The sequence below is a fragment of the Acipenser ruthenus genome, chromosome 53 (genome assembly GCF_902713425.1).
Source record: "Acipenser ruthenus chromosome 53, fAciRut3.2 maternal haplotype, whole genome shotgun sequence".
NCBI lineage: Eukaryota > Metazoa > Chordata > Actinopteri > Acipenseriformes > Acipenseridae > Acipenser > Acipenser ruthenus.
In genome coordinates, this window is record NC_081241.1 from 1,334,062 (window position 1) to 1,348,719 (window position 14,658).

The 14,658-nt window shown below is 42.1% G+C and overlaps 1 protein-coding gene across 1 annotated transcript; it reads left to right on the top strand.

The window, feature by feature from the left end:
* The first annotated feature begins 4,610 nt into the window (after positions 1-4,610).
* LOC131723139 (tripartite motif-containing protein 16-like protein) lies at positions 4,611-14,122 on the top strand. The gene is made up of 6 exons (XM_059016599.1): positions 4,611-5,244; positions 7,646-7,741; positions 7,903-8,136; positions 8,291-8,450; positions 8,737-8,802; positions 13,212-14,122. Exons 1-6 carry the CDS (start codon positions 4,663-4,665, stop codon positions 13,739-13,741), a joined length of 1,668 nt encoding a protein of 555 aa, XP_058872582.1. The 5' UTR covers positions 4,611-4,662; the 3' UTR covers positions 13,742-14,122.
* Positions 14,123-14,658: the final 536 nt, after the last annotated feature.

The window sequence follows — 14,658 nt, forward strand, 5'->3', positions numbered from 1 at the left end:
AGAAACTTCACTGTACTGATTTCCTGGAATTGTGTACAGCTCTGAGAGGCGGGGTTTGGGACTGAGGCCAGGTTTAGACAAGCAGGAGGAGCAGAAACTGCCGAATCAGTGTGAGAGGGGAGGAGAGGAGAGAGTTGTGAGTGGGACTGGAGTTTGAGAATGGCATTGTCACAGTAACCCTGCTATAGCTACAGTATGTATTTGACTGCACTAGACCTTCACTTCTGTGTGGGTCTGAATCCTCAGAAGTTCACAAGGGAAGTGAGTTTGGTGGAGTTTGATCCTCGTGGGCATAAATCCACATCTCAAAGTTCATTAGTCCTCAACCACAAACTTGTCTCTGAGCACCAACTGCTTTCTTCCCTCCAGTTCAAGGCAAGCTTGAGGCACAGAGTCTGAACTGCTCACCCCCCTAAGAGAACGTGAAGGGTGGTCCCTCCAGTCCAGGGGAGGCTGTATATTATGAGAACTAGACATGTTCTAGTGTTATCAGACAGGGTGTGTACGTTACTGACACTCATTTATTACAGTGTTGATTTCATGAGTTGAAACCATTTTATACAGAACAGACACTCAAACAAAGCTTACAATCAAGGGAGCTACTTTTCAAATCTGTGCACTATTTGTTTTATTCATTTCAGACAATGTCTTCCCTCTCATCAGCAGAACATCCTTCTCTCAAGTCCCTTCTTGTTTTGCTGTTGCTCGTTTTGTTTTCCACACTTCTTTATTTCCACTCTCTTTGACTCAGGTGAAGCCCATTGATCCTGCAGCCCCCACACTGGTTTCCTCTCCCCGTTCACTTCCTTCCTTCCTGTGTTACAGGTAATAGGACCCCTCCTCCAAGACCCCCTTCATCAAACATTTCAAAGAGATTTCATTTCAATCAGCCATGCTGCTGTGTTTTCATGAACAGATACAATTGCTCATTTTGAAAACTCTCCTGATAGATAGATATTAATGAACACTCATGGGGACCACACTGAGGTTAAAGGTTTAAACGGCATCATGTTCTTTACATTTCTTACCTGATGAGGATTTTCTATGGCTGTTTCTAATTAGATTTTATTCTCCATGCTTACTAACTATTCCAGCAAAACATTGCTTCTGAAAAGACTCCTGGAGGCTGATTGTGGGGAAGCGTATGACTGTTGCACGGGCTGCAGTGCACAATGCTTACCCTGTGGACTTCAGTGCCCAGCGCACCACCAATATGCTTCCCCACCTCGTTTCCACACAATCAGCCTGGACAAGAGTTTTCAGAGGCAATTCTTGCTGGAATAGTTAGTAAGCATTTCAAATAAAGATCTAAGCAAAAATCACATTGAATCATTCAGCACACACATACTAGGATATTAAAGATCAGAAATGTAATATTAAGAATATATAGGTGATATAAACAATACTTTAACATCTACCTATTTTCAATTGTATTTCTTTAATAAAAAATATTTACATGCAGTTATTGCTGATCAAATTTAAAACCATTACATTGTTTTGATTAAAGTGCAAATTGAAAATCATATTTCTTATATTAAAACTTAAATGCAACCTTATTTAATCATTTTAAATTAGTTTATTTATTTATTGTCATTTTGAAAGTAAAATACTCTGACAATCTGACAATCTTTAGCTTGTATTTGAAGACGGTGCTATTATCTTTTCAGATGCACCAATATATTTAGAAAGCGAGGGATCTGAGTGGGTAAAATGGACAGAAATGCCTCCACTTCAGTTCTCAATTGTTTTTGGAGGGGAGGGGAGTTTTCTTCTTCAACAAGGAGAGCAAGTGGAATAACAAGAACAAGCTTGTTTCCATGTTTAGACTGTCCATTTCTCCTGATTTATCACAGTATTAACAATGTGTTTGACTGCTGTGTTAGAGTGTCTAGTTCTGTACAGGAATATAAGAAGGATGGAACTCCAGCCATTGGAATAGTTGTGTCAATACCCTCGATTCACCATGAAGTGTGATCCTGGGCTGGAATCACAATATGTGCTTCTGCTGTTTCTGTTGAGATGATACAGAGACAGGGATGGGTTTCACAAGAAACGAAACTTACCTGTGTTTCTGAATTCCCGGAGTTAAGTAATGATCTCAGAGGCAGAGTTTGGGACTGAGGCCAGGTTTCGACAAGCAGGCTGAGCAGAGCCTGCTGAATCAGTGTGAGAGGGGTGGAGAGGAGAGAGTGGGACAGGAGTTTGAGAATGGCACCCTCTGTCACAGCGCTCCTTCAAGACTGAAGCTTTCTCCAATGGGACAGGCCCATTCCCAGTAGAGACTCTGAATGTGGACGGGACACTGGACACACAAACAATCCCACCTCCTTCCAAGAACCCAGTCCTGTATACAGGACATGTGATGGGTTTGCATGAGAAATCCTGGAGTGAGTCAGAAGAGATTTTTCCTTTCTACTGGAGAGAAATCGAGGACTCTCAGTATATCTCCGCCCCTCTCACACTGATTCAGCAGTCTCTGCTCAGCCTGCTTGTCTGAACCTGTCCTCAGTCCCAAACCCTGCCTCTTAGAGCTTTATATAACTCCTGGAATTCAGAAACACAGGGAAGTTTCGTTTCTTGTGAAACCCATCCCTGTCTCTGTATCATCTCAACAGAAACAGCAGAAGCACATATTGTGATTCCAGCCCAGGATCACACTTCATGCTGAATCGAGGGTATTGACACAACTATTCCAATGGCTGGAGTTCCATCCTTCTTATATTCCTGTACAGAACTAGACACTCTAACACAGCAGTCAAACCCATTGTTAATACTGTGATAAATCAGGAGAAATGGACAGTCTAAACATGGAAACAAGCTTGTTCTTGTTATTCCACTTGTTCTCCTTGTTGAAGAAGAAAACTCCCCTCCCCTCCAAAAACAATTGAGAACTGAAGTGGAGGCATTTCTGTCCATTTTACCCACTCAGATCCCTCGCTTTCTAAATATATTGGTGCGTCTGAAAAGATAATAGCACCGTCTTCAAATACAAGCTAAAGATTGTCAGAATGTCAAAGAATCTTACTTTCACAATAAAAATAAATAAATATACTAATTTAAAATTAATAAATAAGGTTGTATTTAATGTTTTAATATAAGAAATATGTTTTCAATTTGCACTTTAATCAAAACAATGTAATGGTTTTAAATTTGATCAGCAATAACTGCATGTAAATATTTTTTATTAAAGTAATCCAATAAATAGGTTGATTAAAGTATTGTTTATATCATCTATATATTCTTAATATTACATTTCTGATCTTTAATATCCTAGTATGTGTGTGTTGAATGACTCAATGTGATTTTTTGCTTAGATCTTTATTTGAAATGCTTACTAACTATTCCAGCAAGAATTGCCTCTGAAAACTCTTATCCAGGCTGATTGTGTGGAAACGAGGTGGGGAAGCATATTGGTGGTGCGCTGGGCACTGAAGTCCACAGGGTAAGCATTGTGCACTGCAGCCCGTGCAACAGACATACGCTTCCCCACAATCAGCCTCCAGGAGTCTTTTCAGAAGCAGTGTTTTGCTGGAATAGTTAGTAAGCATGGTGAATAAAATCTAATCAGAAGCAGCCATAGAAAATCCTCATCAGGTAAGAAATGTAAAGAACATGATGACGTTTAAACCTTTAACCTCAGTGTGGTCCCCATGAGTGTTCATTAATATCTATCTATCAGGAGAGTTTTCAAAATGACCAATTGAATCTGTTCATGAAAACACAGCAGCATGGCTGATTGAAATGAAATCTGTTTGAAATGTTTGATGAAGGGGGTCAGGAGGTGGGGTCCTATTACCTGTAACACAGGAAGGAAGGAAGTGAACGGGGAGAGGAAACCAGTGTGGGGGCTGCAGGATCAATGGGCTTCACCTGAGTCAAAGAGAGTGGAAATAAAGAAGTGTGGAAAACAAAACGAGCAACAGCAAAACAAGAAGGGACTTGAGAGAAGGATGTTCTGCTGATGAGAGGGAAGACATTGTCTGAAATGAATAAAACAAATAGTGCACAGATTTGAAAAGTAGGTCCCTTGATTGTAAGCTTTGTTTTAGTGTCTGTTCTGTATAAAATGGTTTTAACTCATGAAATCAACACTGTAATAAATGAGTATGTCAGTAACGTACACACCCTGTCTGATAACACTAGAACATGTCTAGTTCTCATAATATACAGCCTCCCCTGGACTGGATGGACCACCCTTCACGTTCTCTTAGGGGGTGAGCAGTTCAGACTCTGTGCCTCAAGCTTGCCCTGAATTGGAGGGAAGAAAGCAGTTGGTGCTCAAAGACAAGTTTGTGGTTGAGGACTAATGGACTTTGAGATGTGGATTAATGCCCACGAAGATCGAACTCCACCAAACTCACTTCCCTTGTGAATTTCTGAGGATTCAGACCCACACAGAAGTGAAGATCTAGTGCAGTCAGATACATACTGTAGCTATAGAAGGGTTACTGTGACAATGCCATTTTCAAATTCCAGTCTCACTCACAACTCTCTCCTCTCCGCCCCTCTCACACTGATTCAGCAGGCTTGGCTCAGCCTGCTTGTCTAAACCTGGCCTCAGTCCAAAACCCCGCCTCTTAGAGCTGTACACAATTCCAGGAAATCAGCACAGCGAAGTTTCTGTTGTGAAATCGTCAGTCTCTCTGTCTCACTGCAGCAACAATGGCTTCAAACTTGTGGTCAGAGGATCAGTTTAGCTGTTCAGTGTGTCTGGAGATATTGAAGGACCCAGTCACTATTCCATGTGGACACAGTTACTGTATGGGGTGTATTAAGAACTGCTGGGATCAGACTGATCATACAGGTGTCTACAGCTGCCCCCAGTGCAGAGAGACCTTTACCCCAAGGCCTGTTCTGTGCAGAAACACCATGCTGGCTGAAGTTGTGGAGAAATTAAAGAAGACAGGACTCAATCCTCCTCCTGCTCAAAGTTATGCTGGACCTGGAGATGTGCCGTGTGATTTCTGCACTGGGAGAAAGTTCAAAGCTGTGAAATCCTGTTTGACGTGCCTGGCCTCTTATTGTGAAACACACGTCAAGCCACACTATGAGGGGGCTGCTTTCAAGAGGCACAAGCTGATCAATGCAATTGGAAATCTGGAGCAGAAGCTTTGTGCTGAACACCAACGATTATGTGAGGTCTTCTGTAGAACCGATCAGACGTGTATTTGCTGGTTGTGTACAGACGAGGATCACAAGAGTCATGATACAGTCTCAGCTGAGAAAGAAAGGAGTGTGAAACAGGTAAGGGTTTGAACCATTTCCTTGTAGCTATCCTAGAAGATAAGAATTCCCAGGGATATTTAACATGTCTGTTTACTAGGTTATACAGTTTCACATTAGATCAGATTTTAATTGTATATTAAGATCTATTTAATGAGCCCTAGTTTTTTAATTGCTCTATCTAAACTATGATGTACTACAATGTATTTCAGGGTGTAACAGGGGTGTTGTTAGGGGTGTGGCTATCGCTGATTGACAGGAGAGACACAGGAGGTTTTCTTTGATACAAAAAACACAAAACATTCAAAACAAAACACTGCTTGAAAACAACTAGAAAATAAAAGCTGACCAAACAAGAAAGGAGGTCCCGCTCCAGGAACAGTCTCCCTGACATCTCCTCTCTAGACTTGGGTGGGATTAAAATCCTGGATTTGAATATACCCTGCCATATCTAGCACACACTTGATTAGCAAAAACATTATTTACAATCAAACAAAAACACAGTGTTTACACGTGCAGGACCTCAGCCCTGCCTCACAGGGTAAGAAGGATTTGTTCAGCTGTTTTGTGGTGCATTGGAATTTGTAGTGTAAAATTAGCATGATTTATATTCCTAGTGTTTTTTAAATGTATCTTGCAACTTAATAAAATCATATATCAGTTTCAGTGTTTAAGATATTATAGTTTTATTTGTTAAACTTTTTAAAAATGACATTCCCAGAAAAGTCAAGCATCTAATTTAAAAAAAGCAGAAAAGATCAAGATTAATATGATATTCAATATACAAGATTAATATGATATGGAGTAGTGTTTAGGGCTCTGGACTCTTGACCGGAGGGTCGTGGGTTCAATCCCAGGTGGGGGACACTGCTGCTGTACCCTTGAGCAAGGTACTTTACCTAGATTGCTCCAGTTAAAACCCAACTGTATAAATGGGTAATTGTATGTAAAAATAATGTGTAAAAAACAATGTAATTTTATGTTAAAATAATGTGATATCTTGTAACAATTGTAAGTCGCAGTGGATAAGGGCATCTCCTATGATATAAATTAATAATATTAATAATATACAAGATTAATATGACATACAATATACAAGATTAATATGATATTCAATATACAAGATTAATATGATATACAATATACAAGATTAATATGATACACAATATACAAGATTAATATGATATTCAATATACAAGATTAATATGATATTCAATATACAAGATTAATATGATATTCAATATACAAGATTAATATGATATTCAATACACAATATTAAGATGATATACAATATAAAACGGGCAGAAAAAATAGCTTAATTTGGTGCGTTAAAACACATTTTTACATGATTAAAACAGATATGTTTAAGTTAGTTTAAAACGAAATGTAATAACCTATTTAGGATTTTGTTTGTTAAAATCTACAATTTCTTTCGCTCACCCTACTAGTCCCCTCTTTCCTTTGCTCTCTTCCACAGTGAAGTCCTTCTGCTCACGGGCTCATTCTTCTGGGGATTTTGTGTATTTAGGCATTTTTTACACTGATTTCATTGTTTTGTATCAGTGCTGTTTTATCTGTGTTTATCGATTAAAAACGGAAATCAGAAGCCCTAAATATCCATTAAAGAGAAAGCTGCTTCAGTTTCCTAGGTGCTTGACAAAACAAACATGTAACACATGCTAGATCAGCCATCATTCACTGTTGCTAGTATGAAACAGTACCATCTAGTGGACAGCTACTGTGGATCAAGTGTCCTTTTGTATTGCTGGCAGCTGTGCACTAGATGGTGCTGTATCTTACTACTATACACACATGTTGTCTGAAACTGCTGCCTTTGTCCAAGTTTAAACCACCTCCAAGGAAGGTTTCAATTTAATTCAGCTATCACATTTAAACATGGATTAAAATGAGTGGTGCAATGTCATTATATTTAGTCTTTTAAATGTTTAACCTTGGATTAATTTTAAACAAGGATTACATATAAATCCTGGTTTAAGGTTTTGTGCAACATGATTCAAATATAATCCTTGATTTAATCTGGGTTAGTGGTTAATCCACGCTGGTGCATTCGACCCTTAGGGTATCTGTGTGCATAATGTGTGTATCGTTACACAGAGAATCGTGAGGGTCTGGAACCAACTCCCCAGTAATGTTGTTGAAGCTGACAACCTGGGATCCTTCAGGAAGCTGCTTGATGAGATTCTGGGATCAATAAGCTACTAACAACCAAACGAGCAAAGATGGGCCGAATGGCCTCCTCTCGTTTGTAAACTTTCTTATGTTCTTATGTTAATCTAACTTCATATAAAGGAAGGAGGGGTGTGAAAACACAGCCTGCTCTGAAATAGTCTGTATTGATTGTGACAGGATATCACTCAATGTCCTGTCAGAAATGTCACTGTGTCACTGTGTTTCTACACAGAAGCAGCTGGGAGAGACACAGACAGAAATACAAGAGAGAATCCAGGAGAGACTGAAAGAAATTGAAGAGCTAAAACAGGCTGTGGAGACACTGAAAGTGGGTTTGACAAGAGGGGGTTATTATTATTATTATTATTATTATTATTATTATTATTAACAGATGGACTGGAACACATCTACAGAAGTTTACTGTCTATGCCTGATGTGTTTTTGATATCAATTCTAACCATGTCTCCTCTACTGTGTTCTTTCACTCAGAGATCTGCATGCATAGAAATAAAGGAAAGTGAGAAGATCTTTACTGAGCTGATCCGATCCATTGAGAAGATCCACACTGAGGTTATTGAGCTGATTGGAGCTAACGAGAAGGCTGCAGTGAATCAGGCTGAAGGACGCATGAAGAAACTGGAGCAGGAGATTGCTGAGCTAAGGAGGAGAAACACTGAGCTGAAACAGCTTTCAGAGACAGAGGATCACATCCATTTTCTACAGGTAACATCACTGCTTGTTAGAAAATCTCAAGTCCATAACTGGGACGGTTTCAGACAGACCTCTCCAAATGAATGAATCCTTGCTTTTCCCCAGGAATGTTTTGGACCCCATTCTGTTTCACTGAAAACTCCTTTTCTCCACTTTCCTGTTGTAGAATTTCCAGTCTCTCTGTGTCCCTCCTGAAGCTGGAGACTTACCCAGCGTTACTGTCAATACAGACATCTCTTTTGGGGCTGTGAGGAAAGCTGTATCTGAACTTAAAGACCATATTGAGGACTTCTGCAAGGGGGAATTAGTCAAAATAACCACAACAGGTTGGTGTGAAATAGATTCCTTTGGTAGAGATTTCTCAAATAGACCATGGCTTGAGGAGGGACAGGACTTGCAAGACATTAATAAAGACCTCTTGCAGATTGTTGACTATATGAATATTGGAGGAGGGAGGCAGCAGGGAAGAATGAGCAGAGAGGAGGGATTTTTACACCCTGAAATGCCGTGAATAAGCCTTGTTTCTTTTCAAATTGCTGTTTGGAGTCTTGTGTGTGTTGTGTATTAATCCACATGTTTCAATTCCATTTCTCTCTCTCTTTTTCTGCCCAGTGAATGAAGTTGCAGTTTACAGTCTGCAGGCTCCAGAGCCAAGGAACAGAGCTGAGTTTTTAAAATGTAAGTCTGTTTTCACTGAAACATTTGATTGAAAGATGTGTCACTCCATTGTGAGAAGAGCTAACACTACAGAACAGGGAGGGGTGGAGCTTGAGGGCAGCAATTATTATTATTTATTAGTAATTGTGAAGCCATTAATCTACACTCCTCTCCATCAAGTAATGGTTCAGATGAATACATGGAGGGAGGAGGGAGCAGGGAGGAGAGAGCATGGAGAAGATATCAGGGAGCAGGGAAAATGGAGGAAGGAGGAGGGAGCACTGTGGAGGGAGCAGGGAGGAGGGAGAAAAGAAGATTGAGGCGGGAGCATAGAGGGAGAAGGGAGGAGGGAGCAGTAAGGGCGCATGGATGAGGAAGCAGGGAGGAGGGAGCATAGAGGGAGGAGGGCACAGGGAGGAGGGAGGAGATAGCAGGGAAAAAGGAGGAGGGGGGATGCAGCAGGGAGCATGCAGGAGAGATGAGGGAGCAGGTGAATTGTGTGAATTGTGACAGGAGTTAAATTAGGCGCAATCCTTATTTTTCCATTTTAAACGTGATTCAGATGCATTTGTCTCTAGACTGATGTGAACTGGAGGAACGCTAATCAAAGTTTATCAGTGTTTATATTTATGTCATGTAAACTAGATAACGCTGCTATTCAGAAGAAGCTTCTTTTTATACATGGGATATAAACAGAAAAACTGTGTCATGTAAGATATAGCAAAGTTATATGTTGAAAAACCACGATGTGATACAACACAGAGCACAGGAATGACACATTTTTGCATTGTCGTTGAGACACTAATGACTTAATAATCATCAATTGAATTTGTAAAGGGGAGGAGAAAAGGTCACACACCCTGCCTATCACACACACCCCCTGTCTATCACACACACTCACACTCACACACACCCTGCCTATCACACACACACACACACACACACACACACACACACCCTGCCTATCACACACACACACCCTGCCTATCACACACACACTCACACACACCCTGCCTATCACACACACACACACACACACACACACACACACACACACACCCTGCCTATCACACACACACACCCTGCCTATCACACACACACTCACACACACCCTGCCTATCACACACACACACCCTGCCTATCACACACACACACACACACACACGCACACACACCCTGCCTATCACACACACACCCTGCCTATGACACACACACACTGCCTATCACACACACACACCCTGCCTATCACACACACACACACACACACACCCTGCCTATCACACACACACACACACACACCCTGCCTATCACACACACACACACACACACACACACACCCTGCCTATCACACACACACACACCCCCTGCCTATCACACACACACCCTGCCTATCACACACACACAAACCCTGCCTATCACACACACACACACCCTGCCTATCACACACACACACACACACACACACACACCCTGCCTATCACACACACACACCCTGCCTATCACACACACACAACCTGCCTATCACACACACACACCCTGCCTATCACACACACACACACACCCTGCCTATCATACACACACACCCTGCCTATCACACACACACACACCCTGCCTATCACACACACACCCTGCCTATCACACACACACACACACCCTGCCTATCACACACACACACACTCTGCCTATCACACACACACACACCCTGCCTATCACACACACACACCCTGCCTATCACACACACACACACACACACACACCCTGCCTATCACACACACACACACACACACACACACACCCTGCCTATCACACACACACACACTCTGCCTATCACACACACACACCCTGCCTATCACACACACCCTGCCTATCACACACACACACCCTGCCTATCACACACACACCCCCTGTCTATCACACACACCCTGCCTATCACACACACACACCCTGCCTATCACACACACACACACCCTGCCTATCACACACACACACCCTGCCTATCACACACACACACACACACACCCTGCCTATCACACACACACACCCTGCCTATCACACACACACCCTGCCTATCACACACACACCCTGCCTATCACACACACACACTGCCTATCACACACACACACCCTGCCTATCACACACACACACACCCTGCCTATCACACACACACACACACCCTGCCTATCACACACACACACACACCCTGCCTATCACACACACACACACCCTGCCTATCACACACACACACACACACACACACACACACACACACCCTGCCTATCACACACACACCCTGCCTATCACACACACACCCTGCCTATCACACACACTCACTCACACACACGCTGCCCCATGCAGTATTTTTATAATCTCAGGTGAGCATTTTTTTCCCTTACTCTGCTTAGTTTATGTCAGTGAGTTTTTAAACAGAGAGTGAACTCCATAAAGAATTGTATTTAAAATAGCAACAACTCTGATAACGTGAACACAGTTTAAAATAAGGTTTGCATTGTGTGAGACAGTACAGAGAAAACCGCGATTGCTGTGGTCTGTACTAGGAGTGATACGCGACTGCAACCAAAGAGAACACTTTGAACTTGTAACTTAAAAACAGCACGTTCCCTTTCAAGCACGAAATGGGTATCAACCCCTTTAAAAAATAAATAAATAAAAATAAATTTAAAAAAAGAAACTCTTCTGATAATAAGCTGACGTTTCCAGGCAGGATGGAGGAGGGAGCAGGGAGGAAGGAGCAGGGAGGAAAGAGCAGGGAGGAAGAGGAGGGAGGAGGGAAAGGGAGGAGGGAGAAGGGAGCAGGCAGGAGGGAGCAGGGAGAATGGAGGAGGGAGCAGAATGGAGGAGGGAGCAGGGAGGAGGGAGCAGGCAGGGGGAGCAGGGAGGATAGAGGAGGGAGCAGGGAAGATGGAGGAGGGAGCAGGGAGGATTCAGGTGGGAGGAGGGAGGATGCAGGTGAGAGCAGGGAGCATGGAGGAGGGAGCAGGGAATAGGGAGCAGGGAGGATACAGGGTGGAGGGGGGAGGGTGGAGGGAGCACGGTGGATGGAGTAGGGAGGATGCTTGTGGGAGGAGGCAGGAGGGTGGAGGGAGCATTCCAGAGGGAGAAGGAAGCATAGAGGAAGGAGTATGGAGGATGGAGGAGAGAACAGGGACTGATGAAGCAGGGAGGAGGGAGTGATTTGAGGACGGCGCAGACAGTGACTGTTCTATGTTTCAATTCTATTTATCTCTCTTTTTTTTCTGCCCAGTGAATGAAGTTGCAGTTTACAGTCTGCAGGCTCCAGAGCCAAGGAACAGAGCTGAGTTTTTAAAATGTAAGTCTGTTTTCACTGAAACATTTGATTGAAAGATGTGTCACTCCATTGTGAGAAGAGCTAACACTACAGAACAGGGAGGGGTGGAGCTTGAGGGCAGCAATTATTATTATTTATTAGTAATTGTGAAGCCATTAATCTACACTCCTCTCCAACAAGTATTGGTTCAGATGAATACATGCAGAATGACTGGGGGAGGGGCATTTGTTGCCTGTTTTTCCACTCAGACCTTTCTCTCCCTAAATATCTTGGTATCCCTGAATAGATAATCATGCCATCTTTTAATACATGTACAATGCATGTGAAACCAGTTGGTTGGTAAAATGAACAGCTATCCCTCCCAGTCATCCTGTGCTGGTAGTAAATGTATATTGCAGTATCACTGCACTTGTGGGATGGATTGCTCATTAAAATATTAGACAGATATTTGAAGAGTGGATGATATTCTATTGAAGATATTTAGTAAGCAATGGGTCTGAGTGGGGAAAATGGCAACACATACCCTGTAGGAACATTAAGTGAACTGTAATTGTATGCAGAGCTGCATTTGATTGGTTCCAATTGAAGAAGTTTGATAAGATCGAGGAATTATAATGAACAAAACAATCAAACAGCAAGAGGGTTTAAAGGGTTCATAAGGACCTTTGTATTTTATTGTGTTGCATGTTCCCATGTGTTGCTACAACTGTTTACGTGAGGTGTGTGTATTGTTTTAATTATTTTTATTTTTATTACATTTTGACCACTTTTTTATACTTATAGATGGCTTCACATGTAACTGCATGGGCCTCTCAGAACTACATTTCCCATCACCCTCCTGCTCACATATGTAATTAAGATGGAATTACCAGTGAGCAGGAGGATGATGGGAAATGTAGTTCTGAGAGGTCCATGCCGGTCCGCGGGAAGCCATCTTGAGGCAGAAAATGCAATTTAAAAGTTTAAAAAAGTGGTCAAAATGTATTAAAAAAAATAATTAAAACAACACACACACCTTCCATAAACAGGATGTGAGGATGCAGCAGACAATGACTGTTGATTTTCTCAGTGATTTGACTTTTCTAACCGTCTCTCCTCTACCCGTCCTCTTCTCTTCAATCAGATTCCTGTCAGCTCACACTGGACCCCAACACAGCGAATAGAAACCTCTGTCTGTCTGAAGGGAACAGAAAGGTGACACGGAGGAGAGAGACCCAGAGATATCGTCATCACCCAGAGAGATTTGAGAGCTGGGCCCAAGTGCTTTGCAGAGAGGGTTTGTCTGGGACTCGCTGTTACTGGGAGATTGAGTGGAGTGGGGGATGGGCTGATATAGGAGTCACATATAAAGGAATCAGCAGGAAAGGAGTGGATCGTTCCTGTCTCCTTGGATTCAATGACAAGTCCTGGAGTTTGGACTGCTCTGGTTCCAGTTACACTGCCCGGCACAATAACAATGAAACTACAATAACTGCCCCCCGCTCCCCCAGAATAGGAGTGTATCTGGACTTTAATGCCGGCACGCTGTCCTTTTATGGTGTCTCTGACACAATGACCCTCCTGCACAGATTCCAAACCACATTCACTGAGCCGCTCTATCCTGGGTTTTATATTTATTCGGATTCCCCTGTAACAATCTGCCAGCTGAACTAGACTGTTTTGTGTTGTAAGAAACCCTTTGTATTGAACTCCCTGTCTGTCCTCTCCACTCCTCGGGTGAAGGGAATGTTCAATCTGACACAACTCTGGATGAAAGTTAGGGGGTAAAACGGCGCCACCTGCAGAGCGAAACGAGGTGAATTATTTCTTTTTAGCAACGAATGGATTTCATAGGAAGTAACTGTATTTAATTTCCTTTTTAAGAATTGTTATGTTTTATATATATTTTAGAAAATGTCATCCAATAGTCAGTGCTGTAACAGTTTTTAAAAAAGTGAACTTAAGTTTGCTTTATTGTGTGTGTGTTTTTGTTTTTTGATTTCCATAAAATGTTTAATATTTCAGATTTTAGTAATGTGATTTAATAAAAAAAATAACGTGATAGACTGACTTTCTTATTTCTTAATACTCATTAACATGGTTTTTCAAATGAGAATGAGAAAGAAAGGGGAATGAGAGAGAAAGAGGCATAGGGAAGCATTGTAAAGCACAGAAAGGTCTGGTAAAGCATAGGGAAGCATTGTAAAGCACAGAGAGGTCTGGTAAAGCATAGGGAAGCATTGTAAAGCACAGAAAGGTCTGGTAAAGCATAGGGAAGCATTGTAAAGCACAGGGAGGTCTGGTAAAGCATAGGGAAGCATTGTAAAGCACAGGGAGGTCTGGTAAAGCATAGGGAAGCATTGTAAAGCACAGAGAGGTCTGGTAAAGCATAGGGAAGCATTGTAAAGCACAGAGAGGTGTGGTAAAGCATAGGGATGCATTGTAAAGCACAGAGAGGTCTGGTAAAGCATAGGGAAGCATTGTAAAGCACAGAGATGTGTGGTAAAGCATAGGGAAGCATTGTAAAGCACAGAAAGGTCTGGTAAAGCATAGGGAAGCATTGTAAAGCACAGAGAGGTCTGGTAAAGCAT

What these genes read in the sequence shown, in the direction of transcription:
- LOC131723139 (XM_059016599.1), top strand. Translation starts at nt 4,663, where the DNA reads ATGGCTTCAAACTTGTGGTCAGAGGATCAGTTTAGCTGTTCAGTGTGT. An exon ending in AAGAAAGGAGTGTGAAACAG is followed by an intron (nt 5,245 to 7,645) that starts GTAAGGGTTTGA and finishes GTTTCTACACAG; the next exon opens with AAGCAGCTGGGAGAGACACA. An exon ending in CAGAGCTGAGTTTTTAAAAT is followed by an intron (nt 8,803 to 13,211) that starts GTAAGTCTGTTT and finishes CTCTTCAATCAG; the next exon opens with ATTCCTGTCAGCTCACACTG.